The 24020-nt window shown below is 44.1% G+C and overlaps 1 protein-coding gene across 7 annotated transcripts in view; it reads right to left on the bottom strand.

Moving 5' to 3' along the window:
- Positions 1 to 24020, bottom strand: part of PAX5 (paired box 5) — a 142642-nt gene that overhangs the window by 117806 nt on the left and 816 nt on the right. For 3 of the 7 annotated variants that reach the window (XM_026038067.1, XM_026038068.1, XM_026038070.1), the window contains exons 2-5: positions 15871 to 16036; positions 11050 to 11247; positions 7686 to 7750; positions 5075 to 5203 (exon numbers count right to left, since the gene is read on the bottom strand). In XM_026038067.1, the coding sequence (XP_025893852.1) occupies positions 5075 to 5203; positions 7686 to 7750; positions 11050 to 11247; positions 15871 to 16036 (558 nt within the window). Of the gene's footprint in view, positions 1 to 5074; positions 5204 to 7685; positions 7751 to 11049; positions 11248 to 15870; positions 16037 to 20699; positions 20743 to 24020 lie in introns of those variants that run through there. The other 4 variants (XM_026038066.1, XM_026038069.1, XM_026038071.1 and 1 more) reach the window with 3 other exon arrangements.

The following is a 24020-nucleotide window of genomic DNA, read 5'->3' as shown; positions in this document are numbered from 1 at the left end:
TGTCTCCTACCGATAGTTCTCCAGGGTTTACCTCCAAATCCACTTCTGCCCACCTCCTGTCTCTCATGATAACAAAAGTTCCACCAGGATGGAAACACTGTTGTGATCTTCTTTGTCAATCTGCCAGCTTCTCTTCTGGAGCCGCAAAGACATAGCCCTGCAAATCTCTACCTACCTGTTACAGTAGCTAGCCTGTTGTTTCCATCTCATGAGAAAACATTGTTCATGAGTATGGTACAAAGGAAAGACAACTGTCTGTATTATTAGTCCTTATTCAGACTTGTACTGGCTTTCACTTTTCTTAGGCTTTCTGGATAGCTCATATTCCCCCTTAATGGGTCACTAACACTTTGAGCTTGTATACATTCTTCACAAGATGTGCTCTTACCATCTAAATGTGCCAATGCAAAGCAATTTGACTGCCATTTTCAAATGTAGGTCCCCAGTGAGCCTCTGCAGTGCAGGCATGCAAAGAAAAGTAGCCTGGAGCCCACTAGGCTCTACTGAGGGCCTCGCTTTGGATGGCTGAAGAGCTTCCTAACCTGAGAAATTTCTGCTTGAAATTGTTCTGACCATAACACTGGGCAGCTGTATAAAACCCTAGATTGCAGTTAAAGGATCTTTTCACTGCCGTTAGCATCCTTGCCATCCTTGGAAACATGTCCTCTCACACAAGGCTGTGACCTAAATGCTGCTAACTGTCATGAGTCAAAGTTAAAGGAAATGCATTTTTTAAGGAGTTCAGCTCAGAAAACAAAGCATAAGCATCTGCATCATCACGCCAGATGCTGACAGCAATACAGGATTATGATTGGTGAGAATGGAAACAAAATAATTTTATGAATGATGATTTCATGCATGCCAAATGCCTCCACCCCTGAAAAGACTGTGTTCCACTGAATTTGAAATATGCAACTATTCAGTGAGGGTAGCTAAATCTGCCAGACTTGTTCTGCAGCAAGAGATGGGTGAGTAACAAGCACAAAGATCCTGCAGTGCTTTGATAAGAAGATCTTGTTAAGATCCTCTTGCTCTCCTTTTCACTGTATTTCCAATCTGGTGACCAAGGCTAGGAAACAATCTGCAGTTGCCCATTCAACCTTTTTTTTTCCTTTCCCCACAGGGAAAAAAGGTAGCCACAGCTATGCAAGGAGACAAAATGATCTGACTGATACAACACCAGGAGCATCTCTGTCACTAGGGTCTCCTGCCCTTTGCACTAGCATGGCTGCATCCACACTGAACAGAGACAGTACCGTTCATACTCTGGTCACTTCTATTTTAGTATACTGCAGGCAGACACAGACTGAGACAATGCCATCACAGAATGGTTGAGGTTGGAAAGAACCTCTAGAGATCATCTAGTCCAAACCCCCTGCTCAAGCAGGGACACCCAGAGCACATTCCACAGGGTTGCATCCAGGCAAATTTTGAAGATCTCCAAAGGAGGAGAGTCCACAGTCTCTCCGGTAAGTCTCTTCCAGTGCTCTGTCACTCAAAAATGTGACAATTTGACAAAATGGTGACAAAATGTGACAATGTTTTTTTCCTACGCACCAGCACTCTCTGGTTTAACAACATAGATGTGGCATTTATGACCCAGAAGACCTCCTGGAATTTTCCAGTTAGTGCTGTATGCAAACAGGTTTCATCCTGGCTTAGCTGCTCCTTATAGTTACAAACTGCTTTATTACCCGCCAGCATCACAGATTTCTCTTTAATTAAATACATTCTGGAGACAGGTGGAATGCAATGATATTTACTCTGGGCTCATGCCAAGCAAGTGACCCTTCTTTACTGAACTTAGCAAAAGGGTGGAGCAGGATTGCTCCCCAAATTTATGTGCCACATGTGTTAGCATCTTTCCTTACAGTTTCCTGATCAGTGCTCCACTCTCCCACATATTCTACCTGAAATAACAGTATCAGACATTGTGCACATCTCTGCATTAATCAGGTGGATTGGGACAGCATTAAACTGCTAAAAGCATGAGATAGTCTAGAGGCTCAGAGTCAGGTTATTGGCAGATAATTCATGAATAGGTATGCAGCTTCCCATCAAAGTTCATGGCATTTACTCCGAAATTAGTCCTACCTAGACAAATTATTTATGTTTTACATAAAGCAAGAGAAGTGCATGAGAATGGAGATCTATTTACTTTCCCAATGCCTAATTACAAATCCAGAGTCACTTCTCTCCACATGAGTATGGGAATTGAGTATCCTTCTTCCCCACCCAAGCCACCCATGAAAGCCATTCTCTCTGACAGTGGGGCCAGAGACTTCTGGAGCCACAAATGCCCACAGCAGATATAAAACTGTCATGTACAGATAGAAACAAAACAAAACAAAAACAAAAGAACAAATAGGAAGATTTCCACCCAATAGCATCTGTATCTTTAAGCTAAGACTGTTGACTTCTGCTGACTTCTGATTGTACCTCTCTAGTTACAGAGCAGTTTGCTTCTTGTATCAGACTCCAATAGTAGGTCCTTTCACTGATGCCCCATGAAGGCACACCTGTTCCAAGTCTGTATTACAATACAGGAGAAAAAATATGATACCTTCATTTATATAAACCAATAAAGATTGTCTAATTTGGTGTGTCCTTGTTGCTACGAGGCAAGCTCCCCATCAGCCTAAATACTTCCAAAAAACCACCTCAGGAGTGAAAGGAAGAATACTAGATAATGAATCACACTGAGTCCTCAGTTCAGCTAGCAACATGAAGGGGAGATTGTGTTCCCTTTTTCTCCTCAGCCCAGGGAAGTCAGGATTGCTAGACAACTAGCTATCACACTATCTGTGAGACATGCAAAGTTATAAAGGCATGCAATTGCATTTCTCAACATGCAATTGCATTTCTTAACAGCTACAGAGAAATACAGAGTTGTAGTAAAGAAAAACAAAAAGAAAAAAAAAAGATGCTAAGGAGGTATTATCAAGCTATTAAAGCTTAACCATCTTGTTAATGAATGGTTGAATGGTTAACTCTGCCTGCTCGTACGTCTGCATTATGATACAATTCATAATTAAAAGATGACATCCTTTGACATTCTTCTGATCTTCACATTGCTGACCAGAATGTGATCCATCTCTCCATCATTTGTGGTTCAGAGTCTTGGGACACTTCCATGCACATTTTTTGCCTTGCTGTGCCAATAGAACTAATATAGACTCTCTGTGGTCTGCTTTCAGACAAGACAAAAACACTCTGCTGCACAGAAATAACCTGGTTAAGTACAAATGCTCTCCCTAACACACCTCTCCAAATCTGCATGTCTGAGCCTATTATAAAAAGAATCAAATTGGTCTGCTGAAGACAGCAGAACTGTCTGTCTTATGGACTCAAAAATTGTGACTTATACAGCCAAAATGATGAGAGTTGTTTTATAAATTATGTGTTTTCTTCTAACAATGAATTGGCAAAGATTGGCGAGTTTCTCAGCTCTTCCTGTGATCTTTCCAAGGAAACATTAACTCTTTTCTCTACAGCTGCAGAAACTTCTTACTGTTTCTTCCTTAAATCAAAGGGTCTGCTGTAAACACATATACCCAATAACTGGTGCTATAGGGCAATACTGTGTTAAATTAATGAAATTTGCAACACAGACTTCCTATCTCTTGCCACAGCTAGAGACATAAAACATAAAATTTCCATGAAGTTCCTTCAAAGCTAATCAGTGAATTTAGGCCACAGGAAATTTAGTCCTTTTTCCTCTCTTTCAGAATCTCCAAATTATCAGTCTGGAGGAAGTTTCTCCTCTGAATTTTGTTTTTCTCTTTGGAGTCATTTCTTTCCTCAGAGTAGAGGTCTCTGCCACTTCACAGAGGCACACAGAGTATATATACTCTTCATGCCTGTGGCTGAAAGAGGACCTTCTATGCCTGCAACACCAGTGGCCCCTGGAGCACCTAGGAACTTCTCCACAACTGACTGCAGTAGATGACCAGAGACACCCAAACGCAAAATGCAGGAGTTTGTTCTTCTAAAAAGTGGGATGACAGCAAACCAGCAAGGAGCAAAGGCCTCAAATTCATAAATGTTGCCACTGGTCATTCAGTGAAGTTGCATTAACATCACTGCTGCAAACAAGTGACAGAAAATGGTAGCTAATCCACTTACATCCTTTCTCTAACAAAACACAGAGTGAATGGGATGGTCTGCCTGCTGAGATGGTCAGCTGCTCTCTGTAAGGAGTTACCTCCCATTCAAATAAAGTTCTGGTTTAGATTTAAGATATTTTTATAAAACTATAAGCCAGAATTTCTCCTTTTTTCTTCCTACCTTACTTTGAAGGTCTTTCCAAAGCAAGCAGTGTTTTCAGCAGGAAAAAAAATGCTAAAGGTACAGAATAAATCATAACTATTAACCCTGCAAAAAACTGGAGGAAGAGAGGCAATATCCAAACCAAAACAAAATCTACCAGTTTTCATTTGAGTCTAGTCTGATAAAAGTCCTCTGGAGGTTAGTGGGACCTAATGAAATTCAGTATCACAGATGCTATTATTGTAAATATTCTGTCTCTCTGCAAATTATGAAAAGCCCCTTTCATTTTATGTTATCGGGTGGCCATAGTATCAAGATAATAAAATCTCTTCCTCTTTCCACTTTTAGAAGGAAAATGTTCCATCACACAGCAAGAAGAGTTGATTTGCTAAAAAAAATGTGATGCATCCAAGGTGCTTTCTAATATATTAATACAAGAATATGCTACTAAAAGGACACTTTTGAATAAATAAATAAATAAGTAAAATCTCCATTGCAGCTGTCCAGCTGACAGAAAATGGAAAGACCTGCTATAAGAGAATTAGAGTATTGGCTACTCTTTTACATCACAATGCACCCGACATTTACCTTGGTTCCAGTAGCCACATGAAGATGCCAATCTGTTTTCACATGAGTCACCACATCATGAATGCAAATCATGTTGCCACTTGCCACAGTCTACCTCAAAGGCTGGGCAGGGCTGAGACAAATGACACCGGAACAGAGCATCCCTTCCTCAGCCTTATCCACACTTCTCCCAGTATGCCTTGCCCCTTCTCCTCCAAGAGCAAACAACTTCAATTACCTTCATCTCGCTTGCGTTTGTTGCTCTCTGTGCCAGGGGAAGTAATTCCCAGAATCCCACTGATGGAGTAGGAAGAGCCAGCAGAGTCGGTGCTTACTGAAGACACCTGGGTTACAGACCCTGTGGAGGCTGCAATTGAAAGCAAAGAAGTCAGTGTGCATACAAATATGAAAGTCGGTGGGCTCAAAAGTTTCCTATTGCTGCGGTGTGATCAAAACAGCCTGGGGCTGTTTCAGTGACCATACATATTCGGCTCAGAAAGCTATCCAAGCTAAACAGCGTTGCTGCACCTCTCTGGGCTCTGAGGCAGTAGGAGTGGCAGCAATCTCCCGCGTTTGAGATTATGGCCTGCAGGAGCAGCAGTGGCTCCCATGCCCATCACAGAGCTGCTTTCTACAAACTGCCTTACAGATGTGGACATGAGCATTGCTCTTGGCTCTTGTGACAGTCTGCAGTGCAAACCTCCAGAGCAGTGTAAATAGCTCCTGGGGCATATGGAGCAAGTTATGCTTTTCCTTTAAAAGCTCAGCATGTTACCACTTAACTGTTTTCTTTGTAAGGAAAAGCTAAGGGAGCCTTTTCTGTCAAACTTCTCATCCTAGACTAATTAGAAAGCAAATTGACACTGCTAAGAAAGTATAATAGATTGCAAATAGAAGGAAAGTTTCAACCGCTGTTGTGTCAGAGGTACCTTGGAAAGATACATTTCTAAGATCTGTTGCCTGTCTACCACTTCAAGCCATTAATGGAGTGGAAGGAGTTGGTTCTGAGACCTTATGAAAAAGAACATGCTGGTAAGATGCTGTGCAATACTTTCAATCTCCTGACAGAGAAAACACATACCAATGAAGTGACATGCATTTGTTATGCCTGATTTGCTGACCAAGGTATAAGTCTCTAGTCAGTGAAAATACTTCTGAGCAGCAAGGGTTATACATAAATCTAGGCAAGACTAGCTGTTGACTGCATGCGAATGAATCTCCTCAAACTGTGAATTAAATGTTTTGCTTTGGTAGAACTCTTAGGAAGGGTTCTGGCATCAGTGCCCAGATGAAGGAGATTCTGTTTTGGTAGATCATTAGTCTGTAGATGACAGTCAGCATTGCAGGTATGTTGTGTTATGTTTCACTCTGGAGGTTCCATATTTCTGAGAAGCTCCTAGCTTGCAGATATATAGGATGTGTGTCCCAGGACCGAAGGGGTAGAACCAGTATCCATCTCCATCTGCTCATAGGCTAAGCCTGAGCTGGCTGGTTGACACTTCCCCAGAGCTAATCACAGAAAGCAGCTTGTATGCCTCCAGATGATGGGGCAGTTTGGCACCTGGATCACACAGAAGTCCTGGAGCCAAAGTCCTGGTGTAAACTGCAGCACAGTAGCATCAGTGTCATGATTTTCTTCAGGGTATAGTAAACCCAGATTCTTAGAAGAACAATTGTTTTTCTACTCAAGTTTTTTCATAATAGGAAAACAATCAACACATAACTTTCCATTGCAAATAGGCTGCTGCTTTCCCTCCTTGGGAAATATTTTGGCATTTCCTTGAAAGAAAGACCCAGGATACTGTCCTGCAGTGAGATCTCTTCAAGAAGTTTAAAGTGTTAACACATCTCTTTGCTATCACACTATCAGCTCACCCACGCCACCTGAGGTCAGCAAGTGTTATCCCCATTTCACACATGAAAGCATTAAGGCACAGGGTGACTGAGACCTCCAGTCTGCCTCCGTTTTGTACAACAAGCAATGCCTTATCCTCCCCTCAATAGTTTTCATGGAAAAAGGAATTGAAATCATACAAAAAAAAAAAAAAAAAAAAAAAAAAAAAAAAAAAAAAAAAAAAAGCAGAAGTAAAGCAATTGTCCCACATTGCCTCCGTGCAACTGTGTTGTCCAGGAAGGTAGAGGTACTTGGAGCTATCCATGAGGAATGGGTTCACCTGAAAGCTTGCATGTACACAACTAGACTAGTCATGAGTCCTGCCTATGCAGGTGCTTAGAAGGATTTCTGATGAGAACAAATATATCTGATAAAGACAATCAACTTGGTGAACTGTGGAGGAGGCCTCATTAAGCAGGACACTCCTTCCAAAGATCATCTCCCCCACACTCACTTGATTCTCCTGTTCATATTGCCCATCTGTATCTGAATTAAAGTTCAGAAAGTTTTGCTACCTCTTCACTCAAGACTGCAAGTGCACAAAGAATTATGGAAGGCATGGTTGATAGATGAAAAAAACACATTCAAAGCTACTTACTGACTAATGATGCAGAAAATGTTATGAATAAGTACCCCTTTCTTGATTTATTGCTTTAATTATCTGACATTCTATAGACCCCCATTAGTGTGGGGGGGTTGGTTTAGATTTCAATTTTCTGTCTCATGGTGAAAGCTATTTATCATAATAATCAGTAAAATTCAAAACCTTTTAGCAGTATTTATAAAATTCATTTGCTATGTTCAGCCCTTGGAGAATGACAAAGAAGGCGCATTAGCACGTGTGCTGAAGTGTTTTATGCAGAATTATCTGTCCATAAGAATGATTAAAAGTTCTTCAGAATATTTGTAATCTATTATACTATTTTTTATATAAAAAAAGAAAAGTTTTCCTTACCTATGCTGTGACTGGAAGCAGGGACTTGCTGATTGGGTGGCTGCTGTACCTTCGTCCGTATGATCCTGCATGCAGTTGAAAAGAAATAAATGACTACTTACTATTAAGCATGGGATTGCAAGGGACATCAGGTGCTATTTTTTTTTTCAGTTCAGGATAACCAGGTAAACGCAAAAATATCTTCCCAACATCACCCCCTTCTCATCCCAAAGTTTGACTGGTAGACTCAGGACTATATTGTGGGCTCCAGCCCATGCCTACTGGTTCTTTGGGATTCTAGTGGGAGTTTGGTGGCCCAATATCATTGAAAAGCCAGGTCAGGTTTAATTGCCAATGTAACAGACACTTCTAGTTTTTTGGACATATCTTTTGCCAAACATCCTATCCTCAGGGAGATGTACCATTATGAGTCCAGATATGACCCTAGGCTTCAACCTTAGGTGCATGAACACCCTTGTAAATATACCCCTGAACTACCCCTGGGTGCACTGCTGAGACATCTAAGAAAGATTCTGTTTAATCAAAATGATATCAAAACAAAAATGTCAGATTAAATGCTAGTCTTGAGTATTCAGTGAGTCACTGCAATGTCACTGCAGCAGACAGCCTCTGCTTTGATTTATTATGATACCAGTCAGTAAATAATCAAAGATGTAGATAAATAAAAGATAAATAAAAGATGTAGATAAATATTGGAAGAGGGATGGTGGTCAAAAACATTAACAGAGGTGTCCTGTCAGGTGCTCACTTGCCAAGGTGCTGTTAGAAAGGAATAGATGAAATCTGAAATGCTACTAGAGATTAAATAATTTTGCCACTGACTGCTGTAGAAGCAAGCTGAGTGTATGTCTTGAATGAAGCACTCTTTAATCACATGTGTCTGTTATACACACTTTTTATGCAAGGATAGAGAGACATGGTAAGCATTTTTCCTATATTTGTCTAACACACTCTTTTACCATTTCTACCTGCCTTGAAAGCAGGAGAGGAGAAGGGAGAAGAGAAGGGAGAAGAGAAGAGAGAAGAGAAATAACACCATGCACAAGGCTTCCTTACTGGAAGAAAGGGTATCTGGGGCCTCCTGACACATAAATGTCTTTATCTCTGAAGGGATGGAGGACACGAGTGCTTTGAAACAGCTGGGCAGCTTTCAGCCTATTTGTGCAGAGCTAGTTGCAATGATTAATTAAGCCTTAATCACACAGAGTTGCTCCTGCTGTGGAAGAGTGGCTTATTAATAATATTAATCTTATTAATGAATAATAATAGCAATTATTCATTTATATACGGGACTGCAGTTCAAATTTGTCTTCTAGAATGCATACATTAAAGTGGAAGTGCTACACATAGTTTGTCATTGCTGCATTATAGCATGCTGCCCCAGCTCTTCAGTCTCTAACGATTATGACAATTCTCCTGAAGAGGAGAACAATAGCAAAACAATAGCATAACAGCGCTACGACTGTAACGCAGGCAGACTGTGCAGCAGGCTAGCTGCAAGAATCTGACTGAAGTGACTTCTGATTGTGGGTCAGGTCTACAGCTAAAGGACAACATCCAAGTTGCACAGCAGGGTTGAGAAAGACTTGTCACTTTCACACAAAAGACATCAGCAAATAATGTCCAAGTCTGCCTGAGCTAGGAATTCAGTCTCCTGTGGTGCTGGCATTTTAGAGCATCCAGGCACCCAAAGCTGCAGCAAGGTCAAAGCCATTTAAATACATCTTACATAGTTTTGAATGTTATTTTGGAAAACAATCTATGTTGCTGTTTCTGTGCAAATTTACACATTCAGGTGTAGAAAGCACATTCTCTTTGCACCATGCCATGTACTCCATGCTTAGACTGTATTTTCCTAATCCTCTTTTCTGCTGTGCCTTTTCTCTCCAGTTCCATCTTCACTGAGGGCTAAAGAAGAAAACTTCTCATAAAATATTTACCTTCCCCAACATCTGAAAGTTTGGATGTATATAGAGCTATCTCTGTGCATGAGCATCTAGTTGTCCTATATCCTCCATGGCTGCATTAGGCTGATGGAAAATAAAGTACACAGGAAATTTCACCTTTCCTCCCGTCTCCCAAGGCCATGAGCTCTCCTGCTGTTGGCCACTGTGTTCTAATCTTACTAGGCCTTCATGCCTTAAGAGTAAGGTTATGCATTATTAATGTACAATAACTCTATCAGTAAAGCTTTGAAACACATGCTTAATACAGAATTAAAGTCTTGCACTTCAATGTGAATTCCAGGTGTGATGGGTGTTCTGATGGGAACCGATTTGGTCTGTAACTACCTGAGGACAATTCTTGGGAGAATTTTCTTTCAATTTTAAGGGTCCCCATTATTATTTCTAAAAAAAAAAATACTTTTTTTTTAACATAAAATCTCAGCGTCTACACGGCTATTGGTTGCTGCATTAGATTCTAAGCTAGATATGAACTTGCAAGAAGTACTAAAAGCTGTGAATGACCAAATCCAACCTTGCATTTATCCATGCAAATGTATGACTCTGCATTCAGCTTGGCAAGATCAAGCTAGTATTCTTAGCTAACACTGTGGAAATCTCCTGTGTTGTTCAAGTGGCAATTCCATTCATGCGGATCTATTGGTATAGTCAATAAAATAATATCCCATCAGTTTATTTCATGTAAACATACAGAGATTATGCTGCACAGTTGCATTCAAAGGATTTGCATGAAATAAGTGAAAACCACCTCAACAGCATAAGAGGCTCCCAAATGCCAGGCCAAGACTCAAAACAAGATACTCCTGCACCTCTACAAAGGCAAATGAAGGCCATTTAATTGTATCTATCTAACAGGCCAATGCTCCGAGCACTTGGAGACTACTCACTGAAATCCACTTTTTTATATTCAGAGTAAATGGTACCAAACATCAGATCAAATTTAATAATATTGAGTAGATGGCAGGAAGACAGCAATACTACCCTTCATCACATAGTTGAGATCCAGACTTTTTCTACATTGCCACTAAGCCCAATATTTGAAATTTCAGCTTTCCCCTGTAGATAAAGCCCTTGGGATCCCTGCCTAGTCCAGGTTTCAGTCCAAAATTGAGACCCAATTCAGATCAAATAATCCAAGATCTTTTCCAGAATTGGAGAACAGGAAAAAAAAAAATGAGAAAGAAGCAAAGGTTGAGAGTAAAATTTGTCCATCACTAGGAACTGTTAGTAATTTGTCGTATTTTCATCATCAAAGTGAATCAATGGCTGCTCCCACACCCCAAACACATTATGAAAACACATGCAAACTGCGTTTCTTGAAGATCATCGCAGACATCCAGGTCCATAAATACATGAAAATTCAATGCCAACTGAATTGCTGAGAACATGCAAATTTTTACCTGTTAATTGAGCTGACACTGGGAACAGTGTCATTGTCACAAACTCGCTCAGCTAGAAGTCTATCCCTGATCTCCCATGCAAACATGGTAGGATTTTGGCGCTTGTACTCCGCAATTTTTTCAACGACTTTGGGTGTGGCGACCTTTGGTTTTGATCCTCCAATCACTCCAGGCTTAATACTACCAGTTTCGTAATACCTGGGACAACATCCAAAACAAAGCTTTAGTTATCACAAAAGGACAGAGAACACACTTCGAGATTTATAGAGAACACAATTTCAAGGTAACCAATCCCTGGAAAATCCTAAGATACATCTTCACTTTCACATACACATTTTCTGCCTATGTCATGCTTTATCACCTAATAGATTAACTTACAGTAATTGGAATTGGGCCTCAGGATAGAATATATATTTTTTCTGTAATAGCAAGACAATAGAAACAATGCCAGATTAAAGGGCATGCTGGGATCCAAAATTAACTGAAAATGTGTGTTACTAATCAGAGCTGCTGGCAATAATAGAAACAATTCACACCAAAGACCTTTCTTTTTTTTTAAGGGAGTTCTTTTGCAAAAAAAAATATTGTTTCTAAAGAAATTCTCCATAATTTACATATACAGCTTACTGTCACCTCATAGCAGAATGAAGATTGCATACATTTGCACATTGAAACAACACACCTTTGGTCAACACACCTTTCCAAATTATCATTTTAATATAAGGTATTTTTTCAATCACTATATTTTAGGGAGAGGGAACTGTTTAGACCTTGCAGGGCTACACTGTTTTAGAGATCATTTATTTGATTGGTCATACAGTCTTCTCTCATATACATGATCTTTACACCTCCAAGCAGTTCTACTAGTATCGTACCAGGAAAGGTGGTAGCACTGGACCCTAGACTGATTGAAACCTAAAACAGTCTGCCAGATTTCTTGCTCATGTAATAGAACAATTACAGATATTTTTGGTAGAACTACTACAACACATTCCAACTGAGATCCCCAGCTCAGCTGATTTCCCTCTTTTAATAAATAAAGCCTTAAAAAATGTGTTAAAAACAGAAGTGGGACTGTGTCCCTTGAGAAGGTTGTTCTCTACGCAGCTTTCCGGGTGTGCTGCACACAAGGACATTCTTCTGGCCATGGACACTCTTTGTTTGTATCTTCCCAATTTTGACAAGCAATGAAAAATAAACCTTGTGAATCCTGTGCCTACCTGCACAAGTAATTTCCTCTCCTAAACACCTGGTCTGGTAAATCCATCCAATGTAGTGTCCAACACTTGGACTTCATAAATATTTAAACCAGACAGACCCAGTTAGATGTATTGAGTATGTCCATTAACTCCTTAGTATACACATTTCTAGCAAGGAGCTTAGAAAAGGCTTCCAAATAAAAGTATAAGCTAGCTTATTAATATAATTTCTTCACAGCTATTTGACATCAGTTTTACAAGATTTTTTTTTAATTCCATGGCCTTTCCAGTGGGCGGAGAGCACAATTAAGTTCTGAAGCTAAAGTCCCTGCAATATACAATCATGTTTACCAAACTTCTGCCAGATCACAGTTTTTTAATATTTCTGGAAGACCTAAAATATGTGCAGGACATAAAAGCCCTTTAAAGAAGGTGAGACTACGTTGTCGGTACATGTTTTCAGATAAACTGGATGCAGATCTGAATTTCACTCTTTTTGTTTGCTTGGAGCCATTTAATGGAAAGTGCAAAGTGCCAAAGACAGATTAACCTGCTTTGTCTCTCAAAATGCAGCCTAGAAATGTGCCATAGGGCACAGTGGTAAAATTTTGCTATTTTTCCTGAGACCATGATAACATGACCGCACAGTTGCAGCACAAACCTATCATAACCTTGTATCTCTAGTCTCATAAACTTTGCTGATGGTCTCTCTCCTTTGAGACAGGATATTAATGAAGATTATGCAATACTCAAGTCATCATTTTCTTAGCTTTGGTCAAAACCATTACATTTTAGGAGTGTTTCCTTGCATTCTTCTCCAGCACTACCTCTCTACATATCAACACATGTTTGTGTCGCCTCTTGGCTCGCCTCCCTGTCAATGCCAGATAATCCAGCTGACGAGCAAATTATCTACCAACAGGCCCGGGAGCACTAACTGGACAAACAGACCCTGTTCCTCATGGCTGACTCTGCCAATGTTTGGTAAGCGGTGGAGACAAACTCCTGAACCTCCAGAGGTACGGATGGATTTTACTGCATGGCACCAGCTCACTAAGGAGTCAGCTTGCTGACACCATTTGGATGTATCAGCTTAATAAAACATGAGCACAGCCAAAGGAGAAAAAGAACTTGGTGAATTCTGGAGAGCAAGACCTTCACTCCCAAATCTTCTAACCACTGATTAAGTACTTACCCACACATTCACACTATTCTGAGCTCAGCAAAAATCGGTATGCATTAAACAAAATACTCATAACAAATATGAAGACGTTGACAGTCCTTTTCCCTGGAGTGAGCTCATGTGTAACAAGGACCAGTTAATGTCCAGGGAGACCTACAGCCACACCTTTCCTGTTCATCCTGGTGTTCAACCTGGAAGCAGCTCAAACAGCTACAAGCAAAAGAAAGCTACAATCTCTGGCTCCCAGATCCATTTTAAAGACAAACTCAATTGAAATTGGCTTCTTCTATAAAAATTAGTTCCAAGGCCTTTTAGTCCCAACAAGCTGCTAATGTAGATGAGGAGCGGCTGTCTCCACAGTTCTCTCCTATGAGACTGTGGTGGTAACCAGATAGTTATTTACCTCCTGCCTGGCAGACACAGCTTGCTGTGGGTCATCATTTAGTCAGGTTTAAATCCGCATTAAAGATTTATGCATTGAAAGATTTTAATAATAAAATTTCAAATAAAGGATGTAAGGATTTTTCATAAGAATTCCCAGTTTTGTTTTTCAAATGCATGCTCACAGATCTGCAATTACAGTGAAATTTTACCCATAGTAATTATTAGTTTTGAAAACAATGAGCTATGAAATTCTTGTTAATTGATGACAATTTAAATGACAACACTCTGGAGCTTCACTTTTAGCTCCAGAGTGCAAATATATCTAATGATAAATCCATTCAAAATGGCAAAAATAAAGCTGCTGGACATTTCACAGTGAGGTGCATAAATTTGATGTTTATTAGCTTTATATTGGTGCCGATAGTAACTGTTAGTAAGCCAGTGTAAGAATCCTGGACAGATTTATTAGCAGAATTATTATCTGGGGAATTATGAGCCTGTTCTGAGAGCAGATAACAATATAACAGAATGAAAAAAAACACTGTGATAGGCAGGCAGGCTTCGAAACATATGAAAACTTTTTGTCCTAAAAAAAAGTCATTGGTGTCCTTAAACTACTCCAATGCTAAAATCAGGAGGAATGCTCATAGTATATGGAGAGTGAATCTCTGTATAACTAAGGCATAGCAGAAAAAGCAGGGATGCCCAGTGTCACTTGAACACTGGTTCACATGACCTTCTAAAAGCACACTATTCAGTACTGTAGAGAAGGTGTTTGACGGTCCATACAGTCGGAGATAACAGCTATAGGGAGAAGAATGAAAAAAAAAAAAAAAAGACCCATGACTGTACCAAGATCATAAATGTTGCTAATCCGGGGAAGGTCCTACATGTACTACTACAGGAGTATCTGCTCTGGTAGTTTTCACAACTGTACTATGACTGATTTAACAAACTGGTTAAAAATGAGTTAAAAATGAATTGTAAAGCTGGATGTTGGTAAATATTTAAGAAATAGGCTTTTTCCAAACTATCAAGAAAAAAATACTGTACTAAGAAAAAGCAAATCTTCTTTTATATGACATGCTCAATCATGGCCATGAAGTTTGAAGCATCTAATATAGTACTTTAAGCCAAATTTGTTCAATTTTGTCCACAACTTACAAAGAACCAGGGCACAGGATTTTGTTTTCATTTTTCTTCTTTTCTTTTTTGGACAGAATATAATTCAAATTTCAAAAAGACATTGAAATGATTAGAATTCAGAGCTTAAGTTGCTGTTTCTTTACTGTTTTAAGCTGGTCCTACCCAAACTTTTAAAATAGCTAAGTTTAAGACTGGTAAAACTAAATTGTGGCAGTCTGTGTTTTAACTTAGAGCACATTCCATCACAAGAGTAAAATATATATAGTGTACATATATATATGTATATGTGTGTACATATACATGTACATATATATACACATGCACACACATATGAATGTATATGTATATATGTGTGTATATATGTGTATATATATGTAATAGTGGGACCAATAACCAATAACATTGGTTACACATGACAATGCTCACACAATACCTCAATACTTAATGGTATAAAATGCTTAAAAATAGGTATTCCTCAGAAAGCACAAGGAGCAGCTTTTGGGAAATGCCTCATATCTTTACTGAAGATGAGTTACAAATTTCTCTATTTCTTCAGAACAGACAGATGCAGGATATGTATCACATATATACCAAATATATGACATGTGACATTTTGTATTCTGCTTTGGAATTATCTACAAGAGATTGTGAAAGGAAGAAAATAAATGTATAAGTAGTCAAAATAGTTGCTTTTTTTTGCTTTTTTCTCAAGTCAAACATATAAAGATCTTAAGGAAAGCAATGGCAAAGAACGCTGCGTCATGGCTGAACTGATTTCCTAAGATTATTTTATTATTCTCTATTTGATTTGTCCCTTGTTTTACAGACCATGAGTAAGGTATAGGCATTGCTTTTTTTGTTTTCGTTTTTTTTTAATAAATGTCAAAAGATTTGTCATCCTTCCTTTACCTTCCAAGTATTTTGCTGACACAACCATGGCTGACCCGCAGCTGCCTGGAGATATCACAAGGCCTGACCCCTTGGTGGGCAAGTTCCACGATCCTTTGACGAACAACATCTGGAAGGGGGCGGCCGTTCACAAAAACACCCCCTAACTGATTCACTCCTCCATGTCCTGAAACACACAGGGAAGAGAGGGAAAGGGCAGGAAAAAAAAAACAGTTCTGTGATATTTGGGGTAACATTTCTTCACTGCAATCCTGCTTAGCCACTATGTTCTCTGTCTCTCTCTCTATCTCATTATGGATAGGGGACATCCATAATGGCTGATAATTCTCTAGCTATGTCTGTTTATTTTTTGTTTTTTTACCGTGCGCTGCTGAAATCACAGGAATGGAGGGAAGTGGGGCCACGTTGCCTTCTGATTGAAATTTCACATTGCTGCAATGCTACTTACTGAAGGAATGCCTCCTGCCTGAAGGCAGCGTGGTCCCCTTGTTTGAAAAATGACAATTTGGAACCGTATATGCTTATGTCCAGATCTGCTAGATGTGGGACATATTCCTTTCAGCACGATGACCAATTTTGCCTGTGTAAAGACTAGTAAGTCCTTACTACTTAGTCCTATACATAGTGGAGACTAACTCCCTAACATAGTGGAGCCTTTTCATCAGCTCTGACTAGAAAGCCAAGAAAAAACAAAGCTGTATGATTACAATCTATTCGTAGCTAAGAAAAAATAATTAAATAAATAAATAAATAAATAAATAAATAAATAAATAAATAAATAAATAAAGTGGGTGTGGTGGTGGTTCTTTTTTTTTTTTCTTCCAAATGATTTGACTTAATTAAGAGAAGAAAAAAAAAAAGGAGAGAGAATGATTTCTTCTTTTACAATTTACAGCAGTCTTGGCAGATATTACGATCTCACAAATGAAATGTGAACACTCAGCCAAGCCAAATATATTATTCTTTTTCTAGAAGATTTGCACTGTTCACCTTTAGCAAGGTGAATAATATATCTGGTGGGAAATGGGATCCAGTCAGAGGAACAGTAGTGGAACTGTGTAAAACCAATGAACATGTAATAATCCCATGTAGCAAGTGAGAAAATATAATTAACCGTCATGCTGTTAATCATCCAAACTACTTAAATGGCAGAGGAGCGGAGAAACTGCAAACAAGCAATAGGGGCAGACAGCACAGATGGCAATATTGGAACAAAAATAATAAGGAAAATCTCTGAATTTTCACAGGACTTGAAATGTAGAAATCAAGTGCCTCAATGTTAAATATATAGTCATTCTTTATTTAAATTTGGTCATATCGGGATGGTTAAAGAGCTGTCAAACTTTGTAGACTCCTTCTAAAGCTGTCAGGACACATAATGAATCCACATTAAAAATGTCTTTTTGCTAAAGTATGCAAAATATAATCTTTTATCAGTTTTATGAGCAGATCTTTCCCAGCAGCAAGGCATCATTTTTAAGGCATCAGTCCTGCAAACAGAAGTTTGTTCAGGGCACACCAAGTGCAATATACCCTTTTCATAGGGAACATTTGGTGATGCAAGGTAAAACATAGTGCTGCTCTGCATGCTGAAATGTTTTTAAAACCAGAGAAAAGGAAACTCTATGAGAGATTAATGCTAAAAGCGAAAGGCCAGTCCCACAAAGCTGGAGTGAACAAGACCTCAGGCTTTTCACCCATTACCAGGTTAACTATATTAAATCATAAGCAGCACATTTAACATAAAAGACAATATTTTGTAGGGTTTTTTTTTTCTCACAGAGGAGGAGAGTGGAGAGGAAGGAAAGGGGCAAGTAGGGAAGGAAGAGGGGACCAAAAAAAAAAAGAAATAGAAAGAAGCAAGGAAAGAAGGAGAAATTGAGAGAAGCAAATGGGAAAGAAAAAGAAAAGGATGGGGAAAGGGAAAAAGAAAGGAATTAAGGAGAAGGAGAGTAAGGTGTCCCTTTGAGGGACGGAGACGATTCCCCTCTCCTAAACCAACTTCGCAGCCCCGCAAAGGAGCAGGAAGGGAACAATGGCCCCTCCGGCTGCGGGAGCTCGCAGAGGCAGCGGCGACCTCGGCGTGGGGGCTGCGCGGAGGCGGAGAGGGGCCCGGCCCGGTGCCAGGCCAGGACCTCGCCGCATTTTCCTGTGGGCACCGCGAGAGAGCCGCGAGAGCCGCTGGGGCCCGCACCTCCCGGCACAGGGAAGTTTGTGACGCGAGGAATCGCGTACGCGGGAACGCGAAGGACCGCGGGCTGCAGAGGCACAAGTGCTGCGAGCGCCGGCAGCCTGTGGGCAGGTATTTGGAGTCCTGGTCGCCCTGCTGTGGGACAACTCCGAGGAGACCCCAGTGCCAGTCCCGGCCCTAAGTGCCCTCCACGAGCCATGGCAGTCGGAGAGCGGCTTCTCTTTCGCGCTGCCCCTGTCTCACTCCCCTTTCCGCCTCTTCCCGCTTATCCAGCAGGCTCTTGGCCTCCCAAAATACCAGTTCCCAAAGTGAGCAGCGGATGGGGCACGACCCTCGCTCAAGAGGCTTTTTTCAGCAGAGGCGGGAGTCCCCGGCGGAGAAAGCTCCCGGCAGTTAAGCCGTATCCGTCGTGGAGACCAACATCAACAGCAGAAACCAGAGGAGGAAAAAAAAAAAAGAAAAAAAAAGAAAAAAAAGAAAAGTTATGGAAAGAGAAACTTTTGCGAAGCGGCGAAAGAGGTGGCAGGCGGGGAGCGGTGGAGCGAAGGGTCTTCGACGCGGAGGGGCTCGCGGTGCCGCCCGCGGGCAGTGCGTGTGTCAAAGGCTCCTGCATCGGGGAGGACAGAGACACGACGGGCAGCAGCGGCTGAGCTGCCCCCTCGCCTAAGCGCCGGCGCCCGCGCAGAGCCAGCGGAGCGCAGCATCCCTGCGGGAGCGCAGCCGTGGACGGAGCTTCTCTCCCCTTGGCCAAAAGTTGCTGATGCGGTTCGTCCAGTCTCCGCTTTTAGGGCATTGCAAAATTTTTTTTTAAATCATTATTTTTAAAGCAACTTCTGCAGGGAAAAGCCGATACAGGGATGGTTTGGCAGCGAATTTGAAGTATTTCCAGAAACAGAGGGGGCCAGAGCGCAGGTAGTGGTTTTTTTTTTTTTTTTTTTTTTTTCTCAATAAATTCCTACAGAAGATATCGATTTTCCATGACTTTAGTTAATGGAGAGAGGCTCTCAAACCCTTAGTGGTTTCTCTCACGCCCGATGACCGGGCAGATTAGGCAAACCTACCCTCCTTGCATACCAGGTCTGCAAGCGTTACAACCCGCTCGGGGGTCACCCCAAGGCACTCACTTGATAATGGAGTTTGTGAGGTTTTCCTCCAAGATCAGAGGTAGATTTTTTTTTACTGCTGTAAAATCGTCCTTTTACAAAATATTTGATATTATTTTATTCCATTAAAAGGAAGCAAATAATCACAATTCTAAAAATGGGGCATTTCTATGGAAGCAAAGGTGCATCTCACATGCAGCAGAAAGGAGTCACCGACTACTATCGCGGCTGCATTGATCGACTCTCCATATTCTCCAAAATTATATGTCGGAGAAAGCGAGAGAGCAATGGACGCATAAACAGCGAAAAATAAAGAGGGAGCGAAACAGAGAGAGAGGGGGGGAGAGAGAGAGAGATTTCTAGCCCTAGCACAAGCTGCTTTATTTTGCAAACAAATCTATTTTAGCTAAAAGGACTGCGGTGCACCAGGAAATGAGATTAGTTCTACCTTAAATTTCCTCGCAATCTCTCGCTGTAATGCACCGTTTAACTCACCGTGAGAGAAGATGTCATTTCACATAACACTGTGCTAATGGATAAGTCTTCCCCCGACCTCTCAAGCAAAACAAATCTCAGTCAAGCCCATTCCACACGATCTGTTAACTTAACCAGCTCTGCTACCTGTCTCCTGCACTTTTTTTTTTTTTTTTTTTTTTTTTTTTTTTTTTTTAATTTTTCTTAGTTTTTTTTTTTTTTTTTTTTTTTTTTTTTTTTTTTTTTTTTTTTTTTTTTATGTAAAGGTTGCAAAGGAATTACTCTGTCCTTCTTCAGACGGCTAACAAAACGTCGTCTTCAGCCCCGATTTTGTGTCCGGCAGACCTTTTTTTTTTTTTTTTTGGGGGGGGGGGGGGAGGGAGGTGTGTGTGTTTTAAATTAAGATATATCAAAATGTTGGAATACAGTTAAGTAAAGCATAGCAAACTTTTCTATTCGTCAGAATCAGAGGAGAGCTTTTTCATTTTTTTTTAGAAATTTGACTACATATATTAATATATAAATATATATTTCTGTGTGTTGGTACACACATACACATACATATATGTATATAGATTTTTTTTATTGGCTCGTTCTTCCAAGAGGACAAGAGTTCTCAGGAAAAAAAGAAAGAAAAAGACACAGATAAACACACATACAAAAATGCCCGTGGCATGGTATTCCCTGTTCTATTCTGTGTTCTTCTAAGAAGAAAAATTACAATAAAAAAAAAAAGAGAAAGAGAAAGAGAGAGAGAAAGAGAAAAAGAGAGAAAGAGAGAAAGAGAGAGAGAGAGAGAGAGAGAGAGAGAGAGAGAGAGAGAGAGGAGAGCGGCCGGGATAAAACATTGCCCCTTCGCGCCTGAAAGGAAGGAACGGGAGCCCAAAGTGGTGCGCAGCCCGGAGCGCGGCTGCAGCCCGGGATTTCGTTCTCGCGCCAGGCCTGTCTTCCCGCTCGGTGCCGCCGGCCCCCGGGACGGGAAACGCGCCCCCCGTTCGCAAATGCTCTCGGCCTGGCTCGGCCCTACCATGTCAGAGAAGTTGAACTAGCAGCCTACTTACTATGCATTGCTGCAAACGGGTCGTGCTTACAGTGTATTTCCATCGGAGCGGTCCGAAGCCGGGGTGGACAGCTTGGTAGAACCGGTCTCGAGTAGTCGGCAGCGCTCGAGTTTCGCGGGTTTGGGTGGTTGGGGACGGGAGGGGAAGAGGAGAGGGACGAGGAAACAAAACCGAGCGGAAGAAAAAAGGCACCAAACGCCCCCAAACTTAGGATGGAGGTATCCGACACCGTGGACCAAGGGCAGATCCTCGTTCTTGCGGCTTGCAATGTCCGCTTATTCCGCAAGGTAGGAGTCGAGGTAGAGCCGCTGTCTTCCGCCTGGCACCGCGAGCTGGCTCGCTGTCTGCCGGGCTCGGCTTCGATCCCGTCGGGAGGCTCCTTCCCTCCCTGCCCTCTCGCCGGCGCTGCTGTCAGAGCGCCATGGAGCCGTGCGGGCGCGGGGCGCGCTCGGCACCGTCCTCTCGGCCGAGGCGCGGGGCGAGCAGGAGCGCGCGGCTCGGCGCAGTGCAATCCAGCGGGAAGCGGCACCCCCGCGCTGCGTCCTGGCTCCAAGAGGCAAAGCTCCCCGACGTCTCTTTGTGCTGGTGGCGGAAACAGCCGGGGCAGCCTCGGTTCGCGTTGGTGTCCGAGAGAGGAAAGAAAAGAGTCGGCGGAGGAGAGCGTGGAAAACCGCCACGCCGACTCTTCTCTGTCCCGGAGGGAGATCGGCGCTGTCCGCCTGTGCTGTCTCCCCCCGGGCTCACTGCGGTGCAGAAGTTGGAGGAAACTTGGTGCGCCGCGCAGGGCGGCCGCGGGAAGAGGCGGTGGGTGGGTATGCGATTGCGGGGGGGAAGAAGGTGTGTGCAGAGCGGGGAGGCGGGAACAGGAGCAGGAGAGGGTGTTCCGGCCGGGCTCTCCGAGCCTCGCGCCCTTTGGGCCGGGGGGCGAGGGCCGAGCGGCGCGGCCGCCTATCTGGCTGCGTCAAATTCGTGTCGCAAGCGCGAGGCGCCCATCGCCCCCCGCTCCCCGTTCCCGCCGCTGCGCACCGGGCGGCTCCGCCGCGCGCGCCCGCCCTTGCTCGTGCCACGAGCGCCGCCGCCTCGCGCGGGCTGCCAAGGGCGCCGGTGGCCCGGGCGCGCTGCCTGCGCGCGGCGGGGCCGGGGGGTTTGTGGCGGGCGGAGGGAGGCGCAGGCGGAGGGCGGGAGAGCGGGGGCGGGCGGGAGGGCGGGATGGCGCGGGGGGGGGCGGGGAGGGAAGGCGGCCCCGCAGCTGCTGCTGCCGCCCGGGGCCGGCGCGCCGCGGCCGGGACTCGCGCCCCGCTCCCGCCGGCGCCGCCCGCGGCGCAGCCCGCGCGGCGCCTTCAGCACCGGGCCCGCGGACAGCGCCGGGGGGGCTGCCCCGCCACTCACCCTCCCGGGGCCAATGAGAAAAGTAAAGTTGCCGGCGGCCCCCATTGGCTGCCGGGCACGGCCCGAGCCCGCTGTTAGGCGCCTCTCAGCCAATGGGGGCGGAGGGGGCGGTGCGCGCGCTCGCCGGTGCAACTCCCGCGGGGGCGCGCGGAGGTGGCGCGCGCCCGCCACCCCCCGCTCCCTATTCCTGTCCCCCCCCCCCCAGCCCCATTCCCGCGCGGGACGGGCGGCGGAGCTGCGGGCAGCGGGTTCCAAGGGCAAAGGGGACGGGGGAGCCGCGCGGCGGGCTGTGCAGCCCAGCGCTGTGTAAGGGACCAGCTTGGTGGCTTCTTATTTTGGGGGAGTTTGTTTGTTTGTTTTGCTTTGTTTTTGGTTTGGATTTTAATTTCTTCTTTTGCACTGAGAACAGCGCGATCACGCAGCCTGCTTTGGCGCCCGTGTGATGCTCACAGCGACTGTGAGGTCCCCCGTTGCCTCGCGCCCCCGGTGGCGCCGCTCTGCCAGTTTGTCCCCCACCGCATCCCCGACTCGCCTGCACAGCCGCGCCCCGATCCCTCCTTTCCGTGTCGCTTGGCACCGCTTGGCGGGGTTTCACCGGAGCTGTGCGCGAGAGAGAGGACCGGCTTCGTGCCCCCTGCTTCGTGCTCGTTGGACCCTCGCGCGGGGCGCGGGCAGCCCCCGCAGCGCCCGCGCCCCGCAGCGCCCGCACCACCCGCCGGCCTTGGGCCGCGGCGGCCGCCGGCGCGGACGAGTTTCGTTACAGAGAAAACTGCGCGGTGACTGCAGGAAACCCGCGAGGAGCGGGCGCGGGCCCCGGGGCGGCGCGGGGGACAGCAGCGGCACCGCGGGGGAGCCGCCCGGCTCCGCGGGACCCCGCGACGCGGCGCAGCCTCGTGCGCGCGCGGCTCTGGGCGAGTACGCGTGGAGAAACAATTGCCTAAAAAAGAGAGGAGGGATGCCCTCCGAGAGTCTGCTGTCCATGAACGTTATATGTGTGTGTATATACACTTATACATAAATACACACATATATGTGTGTGTTTGTGTATACGTACATGTATATATACACACATATATGCACACATATATTATTTACATATACCCATGTGTATATATATGTATATGTGTATGTATTATATACATACACAATATATTATATACACATATTATATATATATATTTATATGTGTACATATTTAAAAAAGAAAATAAGAGAGAAAACTTCATGTCCCTTCCTTTACATCTTCTTCCCGTTCAGGCTAACGAAACAGCAGACAGGCAGCAACAGAGCTCAGAGCTGGTGGAGCGGCTGCTCCAGGAGATTCATGATTCAGGCAATCGGGGAAGAGGAAAAAAAAAAAAAGAAAGGAAGAAAGAAAGGAAGAAAGAAAAAAAACCCACAGGTTCACTGCCATGAAATGTGCTGCATTCGTCGTGATAGATACATGGGGACATAGGGACGGCGGGCCCGCTACAGGGCAGACTGGGGCCGAGAGGGCAGTGAGGGCCTTTGGAGCACAAGAGCGGCCGCAAAAGGCGGCTCCGGCCGCCTCCGAGCTGCCCCCGGGGCCTGCTTTGCGCGGAGAGGCGCCAGCCCTTGCCCTGCTCGTCTGGGTCCACCCTAGGCTCCAGATCGCCGGCGCGGTGGCGAATTTGAGAAAGCCGGTACGGCGGGCGTTGGAGATGCGGGCACAGGAGGAGGGCAGTGCGTGGGCACGGACATGGGCTGAAGACCCCCCCACACACACCTCCTCCTCCTCTACAGCAGATGAGGGGGAGGCGGGAAGGGCTGAAAGTCCCCGGTTCATCTCTCTGTATAGATGCTGCAGCGACGGCAGCACCTGCAGGACTCGGACGCTTTGCCGTCTTCCCGCCGCACTTCCAGCCCCGTGCCAGGCCGAGGTTCCTGTCCGCGCGGAGCGGGGCAGAGCTC

This window comes from Nothoprocta perdicaria, unplaced genomic scaffold, assembly GCF_003342845.1.
Source record: "Nothoprocta perdicaria isolate Ctin4 unplaced genomic scaffold, notPer1 scaffold_200, whole genome shotgun sequence".
Classification (NCBI taxonomy): Eukaryota; Metazoa; Chordata; class Aves; order Tinamiformes; family Tinamidae; genus Nothoprocta; species Nothoprocta perdicaria.
Note: the sequence above shows the minus strand (reverse complement) of the source record. Positions and strands in the feature narration are given on the sequence as shown.